The 21,303-nt window shown below is 48.2% G+C and overlaps 1 protein-coding gene across 4 annotated transcripts in view; it reads right to left on the bottom strand.

Moving 5' to 3' along the window:
• The window catches only part of ATP9A (ATPase phospholipid transporting 9A (putative)), a 138,215-nt gene extending 119,083 nt beyond the window's left edge, over positions 1 to 19,132 (bottom strand). The window contains exons 1-2 of one of the 4 annotated variants that reach the window (XM_032605167.1): positions 18,853 to 18,949; positions 12,442 to 12,537 (exon numbers count right to left, since the gene is read on the bottom strand). Coding sequence is in view for 2 of the 4 variants with exons in the window: in XM_032605165.1 (XP_032461056.1) it covers positions 18,853 to 18,920 (68 nt within the window). In the remaining 2 variants the exon portion in view is untranslated. Of the gene's footprint in view, positions 1 to 12,441; positions 12,538 to 18,852 lie in introns of all 4 variants that reach the window. The other 3 variants (XR_004345780.1, XM_032605165.1, XM_032605164.1) reach the window with 3 other exon arrangements.
• Positions 19,133 to 21,303: the final 2,171 nt, after the last annotated feature.

The following is a 21,303-nucleotide window of genomic DNA, read 5'->3' as shown; positions in this document are numbered from 1 at the left end:
AGATGTTCTCTAGCTGCACCATCGAACACACCAGCCATTAGCCACACATGGCTGTTGAGTGCTGGAAACATACATTTTAAATTTTAGTTCATTAATTTAATGAATGAAAACAGCCACATGCGGCTAGTGGCTACCACACTGGACAGCAGGTCTAGAAGGTCGTAACCCAAACTGTTAAGCACAGATGCCTGGGGGGGCAGGTGGGGGGGACTGGAAGGGATGGGAGGGAAGGTATGAAGGGAAACTTCTGCTCTTTGTTCTAGAAACAGGGAAGTGGCTAGATTTTTTTTTTTTTTTTAAACCGGGAGAATATAAAATCTAGGATCTGAAAGAATGCAAAGAAGGAAGTAGTTCACTGAAGTCTGAAGTATCTCTGGCCACAGGAATGCTACTGTCTGGAGAAGAAACAAGACTATAGTTGTCCCCCTTATCCACAGGGGATACGGTCCAAGACCCCCCCAGGGGATGCGTGAAACTGAGGATAGCACGGAGTTTTTCCTACACACAAATACCTGTGATAAAGTTTCATTTATGAATTAGGCACCGTAAGAGATTAATAACAATAACCAATAATAAAACATAACAATTATAACAATATACTGTAATAAAAGTTATGTGAACGTGGTCTCTCTCAAAATACCTTATGTACAAATTTAATGCCCTTTTCATCTTAACTAAAGTACTTATCACACACTGTGGCCATAAGTTTTGCAGTTTGAGGTGCACGAAAACTAGCACGTATTTCTTTTTCCCTCTTCATAATTTCACTGATAAAAGATTCATCCTTGCTGTGGATCTTAGCAACCTCAGCATACGACTTCTTTTCTTTCAAGTCGAGAACTTTCACCTTTTCACTTAAAAGAAGCACATCACAGCTTCCCTTTGACATGTCCGAATTGCCAACATCACTATTCGGGGCCATTATTAAGTAAAATAAGGGTTGTTTGAACACAAGCACTGTGATACTGGGACAGCTGATCTGATAACGGAGACCCATCTAAGTGACTACCGGCAGGATATGCAGGACACAGGGATGATGAGTCATGTCCAGGGCAGGACTAAGGAAGACACAAGATTTCATCATGCTACTCGGAACAGCGGACAATGTAAAACTTATGAATTGTTTACTTCTGGAATTTTCCATTTCATATTTTCGGGTTCATTACGGGTAACTGAAACCATAGAAAGCGAAAGCTCAGATAAGGTGGGACTACTGTTTACCAATGAAAAAAGCCAAGTCAATGTAGCAACTTCTTCAACCGTAAAGCTCAGATCCTCTGACCTAGCAAGTCTACCTAGAAGGACACAAATATTGGTACTGGTGACCAACGGGAAATGCCCTAGGAGGCCAACAGCAGCAATACAGAGAGAGAGCAAAACCCTGGAAATGACCAAATGCCCATTACGGCAAGACCCCTGTACAATGGACTGTAGTCTGGAAAGAATAAGGTAGAGACACACACACTGGCAGGACAAGATCCAAGTGATAAAACAGAAGGAAAAAAGCAAGCAAAAGAAAAGCAATTTATTGTGCTATATTTTAATAAAAATAATATATGCTGATATATGCATGGGAAAAAATACTAGGAAACAAATACACACACACACACACACACACACACACACACACAAACTGTTAACTCTGGTTCTCTGGGGTAGGGGGCAGTCACGGATGATGCAAACTGTCGCCTCTCCCTATTTCTCGTGCCTTAAGTCTTCCCCTATTGGTCTCTTTCTGCTCAGAGCACATGACACCTCTCACATTGCATCCAACCCCACGATTCAATAATTATGAACTCAAATTCACCCCTGTTACCTTTTCATCCCAGGTCCTCACAGTCAAGCCACCGATTGCAGCCAAGGCAGGTGAGCTCCAGAACTCTGCACTTTTAGCTCGTCCCTGGCTGTTTCATTTTTCTCCAACTCCCAACCCCTGTGCAAGACTCATCCACAACAGACTTGCTCAGGCAAGCCCATCACCCAACTTCTACTTATCCGTCAAAACCCAACTCTGTTATTCCCGAAGAGAGGACGAAGCAGCTCTGTTCTCCCTTAGACTTACCCGTTTCTCTCTAGACCAGGACTGGCAAACTCAAATCTACAGAAGCCCAGCAAGTAACAGAAAACAATAAATGAACAAAAATAAACACAGGATCCAGTGGGGTGGGGCACACTGAGGAGACCAGATCTCATGGGAAGGAAGTAGCTGCCCCCAGATCCTACCAGGATACAATTCTACATAAGCCCAGCACAGCAGACCATCCAATTCTTCAAGACAAAGACAAAACATAAGATTGTGAGATGCAAACACTCAGTTTTTAAATGTTGGCAACCAATTCAATTTTAAAGTACTAGGCAAAACTAAAACCACACTGAGAGGTAATTTTTTTACTTAGCACGATGACGAAGATCAAAGAGCCTAACAACACCTGTGCTTGGTCAGGATGGCCAAACAGGCACCTTCACTGCTGGGAGGGGCCTAAATCAGTGTTACCTTGAGGGAGGGAAACCTGGCGACAGCTATCAAAATTACAAATGGACATTCATTTTGACCCAACCATTCCCCTTTGAGATATTCCATATGCTCCAAAATGGGTATAAAGACCATTCACCATAACATCTAGTAACAGCAAACTAGAAATAACCTAAACCTCATCTGTAGTAAACTGCTTAAAGTACATCTATTCGATGGAATCCTATTAAAACACTTTAAAGAAAACATTTAAAGGAATAAAGAAGCTTTTTATGTCCTGATATGGAACAAGCCCAGGGTGTACTGTTAAGTGAAAAAAATAGGTTGTAGTGTGTAAGGTGTACTAACAATTGAATAAAAGAGGGAAACATCCATGCATGTTTGTCTAGATAGATATAAAATACTTGTACTTTTTTTGGTAGATGGTTAAAGTTTCTCCAGAGCGACACTGAAGAAATTGATGAGTGGTTGCCTGGGGAGGGGCACAGGGTAGGTGAACGGAGTGGGTGGGAGGGAGACTGAGTGTGCAATGTACACACTTCTGTACCTTTTAACACTGAACTGGGACTTCCCTGGTGGCACAGCAGTTAAGAATCTGCCTGTCAATGCAGGGGACACGGGTTCGAGCCGTAGTCCAGGAAGATCCCACATGCCGCGGAGCAACCAAGCCCGTGCGCCACAACTACTGAAGCCCGCACGCCTACGGTCCGTGCTCCGCAACAAGAGAAGCCACCGCAATGAGAAGCCCATGCACCGCAACGAAGAGTAGCCCCCGCTCGCCGCAACTAGAGAAAGCCCACGCGCAGCAACAAAGACCCGATGCAGCAAAAACAAACAAATAAATTTATAAGAAAAAAACCAATACTGAACTATGTGACCCTGTGATTAAACTTTTTAAATTTAAAACCAAAACCAAAAAAAACACAAAAACCCCACACTGCTGCCCAAACAGCACACAGCTCTCAGTCTGCAGCCTTAAATCTCAGCCACAAGCTTGTGGGTCAGAGACCAGATACTGCTCGCCTCCCACCCCAGGCCTGGCATACAGCAGGTGCTCGGTCGCTCTGCGTGGATCCCTTCACATGCCCCAGGCACCCAGCGTGCAGGGACACTACTCACACGTGGACGCTTTCGCTAGGCCATCTGCTCACAGGTTCTAGAAGAGGTCTGGTGTGGCAGCACCCAGCAGCAGCCCACAGAATGCCAGAGAACTGAACAGAACTGAATGATTACATGGAAGGCAATTCCCCAGATACCAGGACAATAAGCAAGAACAGCTATAAAGCGCTCAGCGTGTGCCGGCTGTCCATGTGAATTACTTCCCTTGATCCTGACCCCCATTCCGTGGGCGCTCTCATCGCCCCCCTCCCACACTGAGAGTCCTGCAGCTGGCGGGGGGCAGAGTCAGCTGTGGGTCCAGCAGGTGGACCCGAGAGCCATCGCTCTTAACCGGTGCCTGAAGACCTCACACTACCGCAGACTCCAAGAGCCACCTCTGAATTGTTCAGACGACCCCCTAGGGAGGAACCCAAGGACAGAGACACAGCAGGACACACGGAGGGTCCCCAGTGCCACCGCCCAGGCCCGCATGGCTCCTCCCTCCACCCCACTGTCATCCCTGACAATGGCTATCACTGCTACTGTACTTCCCGGGGGCCACACGCTTGGGATCTAAGCACCTGACATGCATCAGGTCATTCAGTCCTCACACCCCGCCCCCCCCCCCCAGCACTGTCATCACACCCGTTTTCAGAGAGCTGGACTCTCTCGCCCAAGGTCATACAGCCAGTGAGAGGAGGAGGCCAACGTGGACAGAGGCAGCCGTGCCTGAATCCAGGCTCTCAGCCCCTCAAGGTGCTCGGCAGCCAAGCCAGGCGGCGGGGAGCCAGCCCTCCACCAGGAACCCTCCTCCTAACCGGACTCAGCTCCATCCGCGCTCCCCTGGAGACCGGGCTGCCCCACCGGGCGTGGCTCTGGCACTGAGCCCCCGGGAAGGCCATGGGGGATGTTTCCAAGGGCGCCTGTAAGACGCCAGAAGTTACAACACCTGTCGCTTGGGAGGAGTTTACCTCTGGAAACAGGTGGTAGAGGGGCTGAGGGGCTGGTCCGAGGGCAGCTCAGGCGTGGCAGGGCCCTCACAGGGAGCGCTTCACACCTCTCCTAATGATGCTGCTGCAGGGAAACGCGACCCTGGGCTCCAACGACCCCACTACAACCCTCACCCTCCTCTGCAGGGAAACAGACGTGCCCTTGGCCCTGTTGTCTACACACAGCTTTGTCACGAGAAACTGGATCTAGAAAGCCTTTTATTCGTTCAACAAACATTTACTGTATGCTTGCAGACTCCGTTATCTCTCACAGCCACCAAACACACACCACTGTGAGGTGTTCGGTTCCCCCAGTCCATCCACAGAGCGTTAGCGTTACCACGGAGCAAGCCTGTCCTCAATCGACCACAGGCCCCTACTGCCCTCCAGCTCCACCTGGCTCACACATTAATAAACAGGAAGCCTGATTTGTGGCCGACAAAGAAAGGAAAGCATGTGTTTTTACTTCTTTCTCTCTCTTTTTTTTGAACTTTCCCAATCTCGGGGGTCTGCACTAGGCAAAAGGCAAAATTATCCTGACCCTGGAACAAGGGCCATTCTGGCTTTCATGGGGTGTAAAATGGCAGAGCCCTTCCAGAAATTCACTGTCCAAGATGTAGCAAAAATTCATGCATCAAGATAGCCTCTAGGGACTTCCCTGGTGGTCCAGTGGTTAAGACTTTGCACTTCCACTGCAGGAGGTGCGGGTTCCATCCTGGTTAGGGAGCTAAGATCCCACATGCCCCACGGCATGGCGAAAAAAAAAAAAAAGAAAGAAGATAGTCTCTGTAGACTAAGTTCTCATTTCTAACAGCAAAAACCAACGAAAATAATGTCACCCAATAGCCATCCGATAAAATTATAGATCAGAGGGAAACATACCTAAATGTTAATAGAAAGTCGGGCTTTAAATTCTAGCTACTGCATCTTTAACCTTTCTCTAAGAGAAATCAGTAGTTTTAACAGAAATTATTACTTTTATACTAGAAAAAATAAAATGCTAGTGTTTAAAAGTCCCATGTGGGGTGCTTCCCTGGTGGCACAGTGGTAAGAATCCACCCGCCGATGCAGGGGACAGGGGTTCGAGCCCTGGTCTGGGAAGATCCCACACGCCGTGCAGCAACTAAGCCCATGTGCCACAACTACTGAGCCTGTGCTCTAGAGCCCGCGAGCCACAACTACTGAAGGCCACAAGCCTAGAGCCCGTGCTCCGCAATGAGAAGCCCATGCACCACAATGAAGCGCTGCAACTAGAGAAAGCCCCCGTGCAGCAGTGAAGACCCAATGCAGCCCAAAAAAAAAAAAAAAAGTCCCACGTGGGGCCCCAGAGCTGGGGAGGGCTCTGAGTGGGTCAGGTACCTCCAGGGCCACAGCAGCTGTCTCCGGCTTGACTGTACAGGGGCTGTCCTCTAACAAGCCCTGGTCCCCCAGGCCCCTGGTTCCATCACTGGGCACAAAACAGCCCAGTACTGCTCAGGGGATATTAGTGACTGACAAAGGCTCAGCCCCAGTTAATACAACAGCCTGGAAACACAAGAAATCTCAGTGATGCAGCAGGAAGCAGCTGGGAGGCATTGAGGACTGAAACGAGAGCATCTCCACCCAAATAGCAAACATGAGATCACCATAACCCAGGCCTGGGCCTCCCTCAACTTTCCCTTTGTGTGTCTTTGGCCTGCCTCTGCTTTGCAGGGCCAGCGTTCAGAATGAATACATTGTATTTATAAAGTGACAATAAGAATCAACTTGTAAAACTACAGGGCCCTGGTTATGTAAATTAAAGGTGTCTCCTCAAAGAAATAATATGTTGCCACTTAAAGTGTCATTTACAGAGCACATCATGATACAAAAAAAGCCTTACATTAAAATGCTGAATGAAAAAAAAAGCAGGAAATAAAAACACATGTGCTACGTGGTTATAATTCATCAAACAATGTACACACGGAAACAAGACAGGAAGAAAACAGCATATGCTAAAAGGTTTGTGTTAACTGTGGTTGCCTTTGAAGGGAAAGTTACACCAGTAACTCATTCATCAGTTTTCTCTGTTCTCCAATTTTTAATACACATGCACTCACTTTACAATTAAAAGAAAGTAAATTTTATACTTTTTTACTGTTCCCCTTATGATGAAAACTACTCAAGAACAGGGTGTTTGGTCGTAACGTATGCAGAAATAGAAATGTAATGTTGTGCACATGAAACTTACATAATGCTACAACCCAACGGTACCTCAATTAAAAAAGATCAAAACTGGGGCTTCCCTGGTGGCGCAGTGGTTGAGAGTCCGCCTGCCGATGCAGGGGACACGGGTTCGTGCCCCGGTCCGGGAAGATCCCACATGCCGCGGAGCGGCTGGGCCCGTGAGCCATGGCCGCTGAGCCTGCGCGTCCGGAGCCTGTGCTCCACAATGGGAGAGGCCACAACAGTGAGAGGCCCACGTACCGCAAAAAAAAAAAAAAAAAGATCAAAACTAAGAAATGCAAAAAAAGAAAAAAAAGGAAAGAAAGATCAAGCTGCAGAATATACTGGGAGGAATCAAGGTAGAAGCAAGGATTTGTGTTAGGACAGAGGCTGCAATCTTTGAGCTAGTGTGAGCTATGGTGCAAAGTTGTCATGAGGCAAAATAAAATCAAAGTAAGAATAAAAGGAGAGTACTTGGTCAGAAAGGCAAGGCTGCTGTGATGCGACCATTTTGCCACGTTTAGGTTCAGGGTTACCATGATGTGGCTATCCTGTACGTCTAAAACTTGACTTCAGAGCAAGAAAATGAAGCCTCTCTCAAACAAATTTTTTGTTGTTGTTGTTTTGCGGTAGGCGAGCCTCTCACTGTTGTGGCCTCTCCCGTTGCAGAGCACAGGCTCAGCGGCCATGGCTCACGGGGCCCAGCCGCTCCGCGGCAGGTGGGATCTTCCCAGACCGGGGCACGAACCAGTGTCCCCTGCATCGGCAGGCGGACTCTCAACCACTGCGCCACCAGGGAAGCCCCAAATAAATATTTTTTTTAAATACATTTCTTGTGATACTGCTATGCTCCCATGAGGAAGGCTAAAGCGAAAAATGACAAATACCAAGTGTGGATGAGGATGTGGAGCATCTGGCACTTTCCCGGGTGGAGAAGCACAAATTCGTACAATTTGGAAAACTATCAATTTCTACTAAAGCTAAACACAAATATCCCCAAGGGCCCAACAAAGCCACATAATACATGTCCTCAAGATAAGCTCAGGGAGGTCCACAGCAGCACCATTCATGAGACCTCAAGCTGGAAACGTCCCACTTGTCCATCAGGAAGAGATGGGGATAGAGGGGTCATGGAATACAGCTGGCCCTGGAAAAACATGGGTCTGTACTGCACCAGTCCACTTACTTATATGTGGATTTTTCTCAATAAATAAAGTACCTGTATTTTCATTTTACACATCTTTAAATTAACTAAGTTTGGGGAAAAGTTTGTGTTTGATTAGAGATCACAATATGTAAAATCAAAAGAACTAGCGTTTGAGTCCTTATTCTATTCAAACTGTTTGAGCTTCTGCTCTTGCGTGAGTCATTTATCAATTCCTTTGTTTTTGAGGCAAAGACAGCAAGCAGTACCAGTACTTGGATTCTTGACTGGTTGGGGGTCGACACGCCTAACCCCCTCCCCCTCATTGTTCAAGGATCAATGACTTATTCATACTCTGACTTCATATGGCGGACAGGAGTGAACAAACTACAATAAACATGCAACACGGTCAACCCTGATGAATCAAACATGGAGCAAGAATTAACAGGCATGAGTGAGTACCTGCTACATGACTGCATTTACTTAAAGGTCAAAAACAGGCCGAGCCAATCTCCGTTAGAAGTCAGGATATAGATCCAGGCGGGGGAGGAAGGAGGCAAGAGGAGGCTTCTGAGGTCAGAGCCTGTTTATCTGCTGCCAGTTACGGGAGTGCGTTCACTTCATGAAAATTCATCAAGCTGTGTGTTTATGATTTGTGCACTTTCCTGTGTGTGTATATATATGCACGGATGTGTACATATGCATAGTTTTTTAAGCAGCTTATTTAGGGAAAAAAACCCCGCGAGGTGGGACAAGTGGTGTTGTCTGTTTACTACCTAGTCCTTTGATTTACCCGGACACAATTGCGTCATTCCTCGTATGAGAGCCTCTGACTGCCTTTAATCTGGAGAACAGAAAAAAGAGGGGAGAGGATGCGGGCGGGGGAGGTTCTCCAGTTTTAAATTTTCTTTGCACTTTCATGGGGACTGACTGTATAAAAGCTAAAAAGTATTCAGATTCAAATCACTTCCTTTTACAGGGTGAGTACACACATTTTAGAAATAGATGTTCTGCACTCCCCCACCCCCGCCATTAGCATGAATGTCTCTCCTACAGAGAGAGTGAATTAAAAAAAATAAGGATCAATATGGAAACTAACTCTGAAAACAGATATTATGCTTCTGATGGATTTACAGTGATTGGGATAATTTGAAGTTTCCAGAATTTTCCTCTGTCACATCATTTCTGCTCTCTGCTTCTACCAGCAACAATGGAGTACACACATATTTACCTCCAAATCACTGAAGGGTCACACATCCCCAATTCCTCTTCCCTCAACAAAAATCACTTCCTCTAAATGGCCATTACAAGAAAACTCAAATAGGAAAGGGCATAGAGACAGGTTGCGAAATACAATTTGCTGCAGAAATTCAAATTAAAATGAGCCTTTTAAAAAAACTGAAATGAGCTTTTAAGTTTTCTAAACCAAAACCGTTCTTCAGTTTGTCACCTGTAAAGTAGGGCTGTCAGGAGGATGAAATGGGATGGTCCACGTCAAACTCCTAGAAGAGCACTGCACACCTAACCAGCACACAACAGGGGGCAGCAACTATTATAATTCTCATCAAATTAATCTAGCACAATCCAAGTCACAAGAACTAACCAACCATCCAAAGCACAACCTGAAATGTGACCCCTGTAAACTCATTAAGCAAAAGGAAACATCTGGGGACAGCACCTCCACCTTACGGAGCACGTACACGTGTTTTAGGTTGCAGGGGGTGGGGGGTGGCATTCAGCTCTAGTGGGCATGACTTTGCAACACGGAGAACTCTTTGCTTATGGAGAATTCTTGAGACCGGACTGTCTAAAGAAAAGCACTAAAGAACTCATCATCGGTCTAAAATAAAGGTTTACCAAAAACACTGAGAGATTCCTCACCTACCAAAATAACCACACGACGCTTCCTGTATTAGCCTGCTCAGGCTGCCATAAGAAAATATCACAGGCCGGGGGGCTTAGACACTGGCAATTTATCTTCTTATAGCTCTGGAGTCTGGAAACTCCAAGATCAAGGTGTCAGCAGATTTGTTACCTTCTGAGGCCTCTCCCCTTGGCTTGCAGACGGCCACCTTCTCCCTGTGTCCTCATGGGCTTTCCTCTCATGCCTGGCATCTCTCTTCGTGTCCTAATCGCCTCTTCTTAGAACACCACTCAGATTAGTTAAGGGCTCACCGTAATGGCCTCGTTTTAATTTAATCATCTCTTTAAAGGCCCTGTCTCCAAATACAGTCACTTGCTAGGTGCTGGGTTAAGACCTCAACGTGTAAATCTGGAGAGGGACACACGTCAGCCCATGACACTTCCCAAATGCTTTCTTCCAACAGCTCAAGACTTCCTTAGCTGCTAAATGAGAAGCTGAACTCAGAGTTAAGAACATAATCCAAACACGAATCTCTTGCCCAGCAGGTTCTTCTTTTTTTTTTTTTTAAAGACAGGATGAGTCACCTTAAGGACAGTAAGGGGCATGGCTTTTCATAGAGTGTACACATTCCACTCATCCAGGGGGTCCTAACAGCTGCAATTCTGCCCACTCCTACTCCTCCCACCCCCCCGGGGGACATGGCAATGTCTGGAGACAGTTTTGGTTGTCACAACTGGGGGGAGGGTGCCACTGGCATCTAGGGGGTAGAGGCCAGCGATGCTGCCCAACATCCTACAGTGCACAGGACAGGCTCCCAAGGCAGAGAACTGTCAAACCGAAAATATCAATAGTGCTGAGGTTGAGGATCCCTGAGGTCTAAACTGGCCAAACTCTACCTCATCTTGTGTCACAGCAGATGGCCCAGCAAAGAGGGGGAGAGCCTACCAGGCCCCGTTCCCTCCACAGGCATCTTCTTCCTCAGGGAGGGCAGCCAGCAGGCTCTTCCCTGGCACTGGGCAAATGCCACAGAGATATAACTGGAAGAAGGCAATAGTCTCCAGCCCACCCAGCTTTCCAATTCACACAAGAAGCCTTTCTTTCCATGGGGCCCCTTCCAACTGTCCTCTCCCACAAACCTCCCACAAACTTTAGAAAATGATTAAAGCAACGTCAAGGTCCCAGATGAACTAGGTAAACTAACCATCGTTTAAAAACCATGTTTTTTGGGCTTCCCTGGTGGCGCAGTGGTTGAGAGTCCACCTGCCGATGCAAGGGACACGGGTTCGTGCCCCAGTCCGGGAAGATCCCACATGCCGCGGAGCGGCTGGGCCCGTGAGCCATGGCCGCTGAGCCTGCGTGTCCGGAGCCTGTGCTCCGCAGTGGGAGAGGCTGCAACAGTGAGGGGCCCACGTACCGCAAAAAAAAATTTTAAATAAATAATAATGTTTTTCATGGACAACTTGGAAAAATAAAAAGAATTTTTAAGTCAGCCACTATGGAAAATAGTATGGAGGTTCCTCAAAACACTAAAAACAGAACTACCATTTGATCTAGCAATCCCACTCCCAGGCCATATATCCGGACAAAACCGTAATTTGAAAAGATGCATGCACCCCAATGTTCATAGCAGCACTATTTACAATAGCCAAGACACAGAAGCAATCTAAATGCCCATCGACAGATGAGTGGATAAAGAAGATGTGGTACATGTACACAATGTTATTATTCAGCCATAAAAAAGAATGAAATAATGCCATCTGCAGCAACATGAATGGACCTAGAGATTATCATACTAAGTGAATAACTTAGACAGAGAAAGACAAATATCATATGACATTGTTTATATGTGGAATCTAAAACATGACCTAAATGAACTTATCCATGAAACAGAAACACTCACAGACACAGAAGACAGACTTGTGGCTGCTCAGGGGTTGATGGGATGGGCAAGGGATGGAACGGGAGTTTGGGATTAGCAGCTGCAAACTATTATATACAGACTGGATAAACAACAAGGTCCTACTGCAGAGCACAGGGAACTATATTCGATATTCTGTAATAAATCCTAATGGAAAAGAATATATATATGCATAACTGACTCACTTTGCTATATAGCAGAAACTAACACAACACTACAAATCAACTATACTTCAATAAAATAAATTTTTTAAAAAAGAATTTGTAATCTATTAGCACAACCAGCTTATCCCTTTTCTTTCCCCTTTGTAACAATAACATTATATTTTTTGACCAACAGCACCATGTTATTAGCACAGGCCACCACTTCCTAAATGTCAGGCATGACGTGGGCATATCTACAAACCTACCGAGCTATTACTGACTTCATACTTTTAAATCAACTCTGTGTTTTTTACTGAAATGTATTCTAAAAGAAATCTTCCTGTCACTACTACAAAGAGAAAACAAGTATCACTTGGCACAAAAAGAAGGAACTATAAACATATTTGCTAGCCTTTCAATGTTTGGCCACGAGCCACCTAAAGTGATCTCTGGCGAAGCTTCCCACGGGCCAAGCTCTGAATACCTCAATCAATCTTTCAAAGTCACATAAATAAAAGACACGAGCTTTAAAAACAATCAGCACCATTCTATCTCTTTAGGTAAAAGTCATCAAAAAATATGTTACAATGAGTCTTTTTCTTTCTAAATTAAACCAAAGTCCACTCACTTTTAGGAGGGAAGCTCCTCCAGGCACTTCATGTCCATTCCCAAAGGTGGCCATCAAGTCTGGCCAGCCCTAGTTAATGATTTTCATCACGTGCATCTGGGTAGAGATATTAGAAGAAACTTCTGTTTTGAGAAGCGACAGCCCGAAGTCCAAAGACGGATCATTCGACACCCCGCTCCTCCTTTCTACTTGTTGCATGGGTGGCCGAGGTCAAGGTCAAATGGCCACCCTGCTTCCTTAGGGACTGGCACCCAGGTGGCTCACTGGCCTTCCTCAGGGAAGCCCCGGCAAGAGTGGCGCCTGTATCCACGCTCTACCCTTCAGCATCTCCACCTGGGTTTGTAATTTCACATCTGGTGTCACTGCCTGTGCCTGGCATGGGCAGGGAGCACCTGGTCCGGGTTTGGTCAGTACAGGGGAGGGCCCACGGCAGGGATTCTGTAACAGGAAGTGGATGGCACAAGTGCAGCTGGGCTGGCAGAGGACGCACAGAGCACTTCCTGATGGGCCGCTACCAACGCCTGCTCTGACTGTTCTCATCCAAGGGAGCAGAGAGCTGTTAATGCAACTCTCCACTCCATCACAGAGGGGGGAAGGGCTGGGGTCTATGCATTTCATTCACCAGCACAATCCCCCTATATGCTCCCCCCAACACACCCCACCCCCCAATATAAATACCTAATATTAGGTATTAGGACTGCATACCTAATACCACGTCCACTGTGCCAACAGAAAGACACTGAAAACACACGCACCCCTACATACAGCCCATCCTTCCAATTTGTGATATTTGTTTTTGCCAATTCACCTACTGCCTAAAATTCGTAACCTCAAAAATCAATGCTCACAGCACTCTCGTGGTCATTCACAGACATGCTCAGAGTGGAAAAAACAATCCGACTCACCCACACACATTCCCAGCTGAGGCTGAACGGGGCGAGGATCTGCCTTCTCGTCTCCGCTCTCATACTGTACAAAAGTGTCCTCTTCATGGCCTGTTTAGTGCCATGTGTCCTGCATTTCTGTGCTTTTTGTTATCTATTTCACTGTTTAAAATGGTCCCAGCACTGTCAGCGCTCCTAAGAGCAAGAAGCCTGTGATGTGCCTCATGGAGAAAAACACATGTGTTACATATAAGCTTCCTTCAAGGCATGAGCTGCAGTGCTGTTGGTCATGAGCTCAATGTTAATGAATCCACAATATATTTAAATACCATGTCTTTCAACAGAAATATACCTAACACAGGGTTCTCTACTCATCAGTCGACTGAAATGTTGTAACCCAAGGCTCGCAGGAACCTAACCCTATATTTCCCCCTAGGAGCTGTGGTTCACTGTTCGCTAATTCAGTGCTGGCAGGGACTTCACAGAACAAAACTACTGCAAGTAATGAGAATCAACTGTACTGTATACCTAATACTACCCTCCGTGATGTCAACAGAGACAGGCATTTTAACATCACAAATCAGAAGCGACAGCTTCAATCAAAAGTTCAGAACTTCCCAATGAATAAACACATCTGTATAAAGAACCCCCTACGCGGGCACTGTTCGTCCACATCAACAGTGAATTCACATCACTGCTGCACCCTCGTCCTGGCGTGGCGTGAGCACCTCTGCAAAGGAGCACCTGGCCTGCAGCAGCCCTGCCACTACAGATTTAGTCATTTGAGGTCTGAGAGAGCTTCTGGCAGAGTCAAGTCCTCTGTGGCCATTTTCTGGCCAGAGTTCTTACTCAACCAGACTCTCTACAAAGTTCTAGAAAGAAGAGGAGATCGTGTTACCCAGTGCAAGAGTCCGCATGAGGCTTGGTCCCTCTTCCAGGCTGTGCAAAGAACAATTTCTGACGTCCTCTGAGGGCTCATTATCTACTCTGCATATATTATGCCCGACCACATGGGCTCTTACTATGTCGCCACTTTACGGAAGAGGAAACTGAGGCACAGGAGGGAAAAGACAGTGGTCTGGGACTTCTCTGGTGGCACGGTAGTTAAGAATCCACCTGCCGGACTTCCCTGGTGGCGCAGTGGTTGAGAGTCCGCCTGCCGATGCAGGGGATACAGGTTTGTGCTCCAGTCCAGGAAGATCCCACATGCCGCGGAGCAACTAAGCCCGTGCGCCACAACTACTGAGCCTGCACTCTAGAGCCCGCGAGCCACAACTACTAAGTCCACGTGCCACAACTACTGAAGCCTGTGCTCTAGAGCCTGTGCTCCATGACAAGAGAAGCCACGGCAATGAGAAGCCCGCGCACCACAACGAAGAGTAGCCCCCGCTCATCGCAACTAGAGAAGGCCCGTGCACAGCAACAGAGACCCAACGCAGCCAAAAATAAACCACACAGTAGACAAGAGAAATAAAAGCATATGTCTATACAAAGACTTGAATGTTCTTAGCAGTGTTATTTACAATAGTCAAATACTGGAAATAATCCAAATGTCCATCTTGGTGAACAGATAAACAAAATATGGTATATCTACACAATGGAATTCTATTAAGCAATAAAAAGGAACTTTAAAGCCATTGTGCTAACAAAAAAGAAGCAGACTCACAGACATGCAGAAAACTAGTTGTTACCAGTGGGGGGTGGGGGGTGCTAAATAGGGGCTGGGGAGCAAAAGGTACAAACTACTGGGTGTGAGATGAGCTCAAGGATGTACTGTACAACACAGGGAATATAACCAATATTTTGTAATAACTGTAAATAGAAAGTAACCTTTAAAAATTGTATTAAAAAATTTTAAATTAAAAAAAAATGCTGTGAAAAAAGGCAGATACAAAGACAACATATTTTATGATTCCATTTATACAAAATTTCCAGAAAGGGCAAACCTATGAAAACAGAAAGCAGACCAGTGACAGCCTGGGATGAACTGCGAACAGGCACGAGGGAACTTTTGGGACTGATGGAAATGTTCAAAAACTGGATCGTGGGGATGGCTGCACAAACTCTATAAATCTACTTTAAAAAAATCAGTGAGCTGTACATTAACAGTGGATGTATTTTATGTGATGTAAATTATACTTGAATAAAGTTATTTATAAAAAAAAAAAAAGCTGAAATAGACTCTGTACCTAAATAGTCAGCTCTTTCTTAACCCAGTTCATCCAAAACTTCCTAATGCCCCAAGTCCAAATACATCAAAAATCAAAGCATCCTTGCCCAATTTGGCCACAAAACCCCAAATTATTACTAAGAGAAGGCAAAGTCTCAGTTCTGCCAGAGCTGCTTTTGACAATATCTATCACACCAGGGCGTCTACATACCTGGATGGAATAGTTTATGTAGTTAATCATTTCCTGGATTTGATCAGGAAGGAGCAATGAAGTCAGTAATATTTCTTTACTTCCTACCATCAAAGGTCCTTCCTCTCAAAGGAGCGTTCTGGAGATCCCCCAAAGCAAACCTTACACAAAGACCTAATTATCACTATCTGTCCTAGTAAAGACCCAGGAGGTACTTAGCACTTAGTGTTCCAAACTTAACATGGATTAAGTCTCAAAACAATCCTAGGAGGTATACACAATTACTGTTACTCCCACTTCACAGATGAAAAAATGAGACCCAGAAAGGTAAAGTAATTTTCCCAAGTCACACAGCTAGTGAGTGGCAAAACCCAGGCTTGCACCCAGCCCTCCAATCCTACGCCTACGCTCTTAACAAATCTCTTGTGTTTCACCAAGAGGAGAACTTCATTTAGCCAGAAGGAAAGCACATGATGTCAGAAAAATGGTTTCCAGCAATGAGAGGCAAATGCCTTGTGTCCAAACAAAACCACTGTAATAGTTTTCTCAACATCAGGATGTGGTAACTTTCTCAAGAGAGAAAAGAGCTCTGGGTCTACGGGATTCCTCCAGCAAATAAACTGCATATCTTGGCGACACATGCTGAGTGACCCCAGCATTAATTATACTCTGTCTCCTGGGACCTGTGGCACCTATGTTTTTGGTTTTTAACCACAAAATCCCCCAACCATCCTACAGCTTTGAGCCATTAGGTAAAAAGAGTTGATCCACCTCCTCACACTGAGTATCCCTATGACCTCCAACAAATTATTTAGCATCACTGAATCTTAGTTTCCCTGTCTATAAAATGAAGAAACTAACTCCAAAAATTCACACAGTTGTTATGAGGATTTAAACACAGCCATTTATCTCAAGTGCCCAGCAAAGAGTCTGACCCATCACAAATATATTTCTTATTCCTTTACCTCCCCCCCTGCCCCCCCCACCTTAAACTACAGGAAGCCTTTCCATCTCTCTGTGCTTCCAAAAGTGCTTCCCAACACCAAGATCCGCAACTTGACAAGGCTACTCCTAAAAATGCAGATTAAATACTAGAACATATACGCAAATACCTGGAATTCCAGATACATGAGTTGAATTTGAATCCATGTCACTGTTTAGGAAATCAATTCGTTCCAAAGCGGCAAATTCTAAAAGAGGAGAGATCTTCCATGCCAATAACAAACAGAAATCTTTTTTTTTTTTTCAACTGTCAGCACCACTCCCTCTGGGCCCCTGTATCAACGGTGCATATTTCTATCATGGTAATCATCACTTTTAAATAATTATTTGCATTTTTCTCTCATGCACTGAATCAGAGGTTCTCAACTATGCCAGCGCATTAAAATCATCAGGGCAGCTTATAGCCAAGTCCCACCCCAGACTCTTATTTCAAAGGTCTAAAATGGGGCAGGGATGGTAATTGTTTAAGCTGCCCAGGTGATTCCAATGCAGGGTCAGGAGGTATGCACCTGTGGTCAGGGCTTGTTTAATTCGTATATGCACCCCAGACACCTGACACAGCCCCCCCACACACACACACACACACACAGTAGGCATTTTATAATTGTTTTTGGCACAAATTAATAACTAGAGGACCTTCGAGTCCACTGATCATATTAATTCATTAAAACACTGAGAAAAAAAACATTTACTGAGGGTGTATATTACATCAGGCACTATGCCAGGCATACGGCTCAAGTTAATTGTTATCGTTCTTTAGCCTTGAGTGGTCAGGATTACAACGCGCGCGAACAGTGAAGGGAAAGGGTGGAGGGCTGTCGGTCTCTGGGGTCAGAGAGCCCGAGCGCAATCTGCATTTTGCAGCATCTTCCCAGCAGTCCTCGACCTCGCTGGGCTCTCTTCCTCCTCTGTATTCTATCAAAGGGGACTCCTCACCGGTAGATTTCAGGAAGACTTTAAGAAGACAGGGACAAAGACCTCACAAAATGGCAGCTGGCATCATTCTTCATTTTTCTTAATTCGACGGACACCTGGTGAAGCCAGCCTACTTGTTCACCCTCCTCACCCCCTCCGTCAAGTAACTGACGCCGCAAAAAGCGGCCGCCACAGGGAAAAGGCCCAGAGAGAACAGGACGCCAAAGGGAAGGGCGGGTCCGAGAGGCCCGGCCCCGCCCAGCTGCGGTTCTCAGCCTTCACCCGACAACAGCCTCACCTGGGCGGCCTCGGAAAATGCACATTTCCAGGTCCCACCCCCAAGAACTGATCGGCGGGTCTGGGCGGGGCCGGGGAATCTGCATTTTAACCAGCTCCCCTCAACCTTCCCCCCAGCTAACTCTGTCGCAGGCGATGCCACAGACCCTTAAAACCTCAACAGGTCATTGCCATCCTCCGAATAAGAAGACGGCAGGGCGCAAAACATCCTCCCGTCCTCTCTCTCCAAGTGAGGGAAACCCTCACCAGGCTGCCCAGGGGCCTGCCAATGCGGGAAGGCACAGCAGGTGGCAACCCCTACGCCTGCCAGGGGGCTCCTTCTCTCAAACTGGGGAGCCGTGGAGGGGGGGGTCTCCTGTTGACCAGTAGGAACCCTTCTCGCCCTCCTGCGGCTACTAGTTCGGGTCCAGCCGGGGCCGGGAGGGGAAGGCGGCCATCTGGGGGCTGAGACCCGGAGGCACTGATGGGGACCCCCCCAGGCGGGTCTGCGAAGGAAGCCATGCCTCCCCCGACAAATAAACTGAGCATATCCGGGCTTCCGAGGACTCCACGCGCAGAGCAAGGTTTGATACTGACCGAGTCGTAATTACAACGACAAGGAGTACTCAGGAAACAAAATGGTTAAGAGGCAAGGCTGATCCCAATTCCACGCGCGTGTTAACAGCGCTGGGCAGGCCCGGCTTCTCGGGGTTTGGAAAGGAAGGTGGGCATCGGTGAGAGGCAGCCGGGCGCTTGGGCCCAAAAGGGACGCGATCGCGCCGGGGGCCCGGGCGGAAACTGGAGATGAGCCGAATTCCCTCCCAGCCCGCCCGCCCGCCCGCCGGCCGGCCTCCCAGGCCCGGCCACCGGCTCATGGCGCCGGCCAACCTGTCAGGCCCGGCCCGCCCTGCCCGAGCGCCAGGCTCCGGCCGCGCGCGGACAAAGGAGGGCGGCCAGCCCCGGGTCTCGCTCACCCGCCGCGGGGCCTGCTGTCCATCCGCTTCTTCTGGCGCACCGGCTGCAGTGGGATGTTGTCCGTCATGTCGCCCGCGCCGCCCGCCTTGGCCGCCGTGCCCCCAGCGCCGCCTGGGCCGCCGCCCGGTCCGGCCTCCGCGCCACCGCCCGCCGGCGCCGCGCCGCCCCGGGGGAGGAGGCGGCGGCAGCGGGCGGGCCGGGCCCGCAGCGAGGGGGCGAGCTCGCGAGCGCCGGGCCACGCGCGGAGCCGCCCGCGCGGCCCGACCGACGGACACGGGCGCACCATGAGCCCGAGCTACGCGCCGCTCCCGCTCACCCCGCGCAGCGCCTGCCACGGGGGGCGGCCGGCTGTGTCCGCGCCGCCGCCGCCGCCGCCGCAGTGTCCCCGCCCCCGGCCCGCGCCGCGCGCCCCCCACGCGCGCCCACCCGGCCACGCGCCCCCCGCCCACGCCCCGCCGTGCGCGCGCGCGCCCGATCCCCGCCCCCAGCCGACACCACTTTCACGCGCACACACTGCCACGCTCCCTCGGCCTCCATCCTCTCACGTGCTCACCCTTGCACGTTCACGCGCGACCCTCGCACACACATTCTCACCTGCTTACCCCGCACCAGCATCCGACCTTCACAATCACACACGTACACCTGCACGCACACACCCTGCTACACTCACGCCCATGAGTCACCTTTGTCCGCCCTGGATCTCAGGCCTCACACACGTGTGCCCCCAGGAATCACAGTCACACCGGGACCCACGCTCTACCTCACTCCGCTTTCCGGACTCCCTTAGCCACCATCCTTCACCATCCCCTACCCTCACTCTCCCACCTGGACCCCTGAGATTCACAATCACAGCATGCACTTACACACCTGCACACCCTCGTTCTCACACACACTCCTTCACCTACCTCTGGGGCTGACACACGTACCCTCTCAGTCACCCAGGCCAACATGTGTACCTACATCCTCTCCTACACAGTGTCCTGGATCCACTAACTTTCCAAGGACTCGATAAAATTTTAAGAACAAAAAGAAGATGAATAGTGGTGAAGGAAGGAGGGAAGGAAGTTAAAAATCCATATGTAATGAAAGAGCCTCAAAATGTAACACCGTGTAAACTAACCTACTGCAACTAAAGGAAATTTTGAAGTAGCTACATCTAGTACATTTCATGCGGGATGCGGGTGCCTTTTGTTTGCGATGAACAAGGGCAAAGCCACCAAGTGTCTGTGTCTGGGGCCTTGGGTGAAGTGGATCCCAAACCAAGAAGTGTGACTTATCTCATGTTCCGATGAAGTTCCTCAAGAAAAGCATGTCATTAGACGTTGCTGCGTGGCACCTTTGAAGGGAAAACAGCATTCTTTGGCTAACAGACCCGGTCTTCTTTGCGTCCGGTACCTAGGACAGTGCTAGGTGCACAGCATGATACAGCCAACTCTCAGTAAAGGCTCATTGAGTGGAGGAAACGTAAACATCCTGACCCACCAATTATGGCATCAGAGGAGGCCCCACCCCCTCCCACCTGCTCCCCTAAGGTCCCCTCTCAAACCCCACCCACCTCAGTCCCCTTTCTCCACTCCACTACCATAGAAGGTAACAGACAAGACCGAAGAGATTGTGGCCCTTTAATCCAAGTTCCCCCACACAGCTGGTGTTCAGTAAATGTGAGCTCTTGTTTTTAGGGGGGTTTTGTTTTGTTTTGTTTTTGCGGTACGCGGGCCTCTCACCGTTGTGGCCTCTCCCGTTGCGGAGCACAGGCTCCAGACGCACAGGCTCAGCGGCCATGGCTCACGGGCCCAGCCGCTCCGCGGCATGTGGTATCTTCCCGGACCGGGGCACGAACCCGTGTCCCCTGCATCAGCAGGCGGACTCTCAACCACTGCGCCACCAGGGAGGCCCTGAGCTCTTGCTTGCTTGTTTGTTTGTTTGTTTCTGAGCTCTTGTTTTAATCAAGCACCGAAAACACACGTGGAGTCCCACATTTAATCCTCCCAGCCCTGCCAGCTGAGTCTAAATGGTCACACCCATTTCACAGGTGAGGAAACAGAAACTCAGAGCGGCCTGCACAAAGCAACGTGATTAGGAAGGAACTCAGCTGGGCTCCCAGGCCCGGCCTTTCCTGATCCAGAAGGCAGGAAAAATGCCCTCCAGTGACCAATGGATTCAGTTATCATGACATTTCCAGGTACCTATTAATCCTGATTCCAAATATCTTCGAGCTCCCTCTGCTCCTTGTGGAGCCCACCCGTGGCCACCCTTGTCAGGCTGTGCCCTCATTGTCTAGAATATGCAGTAATAACAGTGGCTCCCTCATCTGAGATCCTGTATCACTTCCACCATCTCCCAACTGTAGAACCAGAGGCAACTTACAAACTGCTGAGGCTCAGTTTCCTCATCTGTAAAATGGGGATAGTACCAGCCTCAGAAGATTGTTGGAAGGGTTAAATGAGACA

This window comes from Phocoena sinus, chromosome 15 (genome assembly GCF_008692025.1).
Source record: "Phocoena sinus isolate mPhoSin1 chromosome 15, mPhoSin1.pri, whole genome shotgun sequence".
Taxonomy (NCBI): domain Eukaryota; kingdom Metazoa; phylum Chordata; class Mammalia; order Artiodactyla; family Phocoenidae; genus Phocoena; species Phocoena sinus.
The sequence above is the reverse complement of the archived record's forward strand: the minus strand, read 5'-3'. Positions and strand labels throughout refer to the sequence as shown.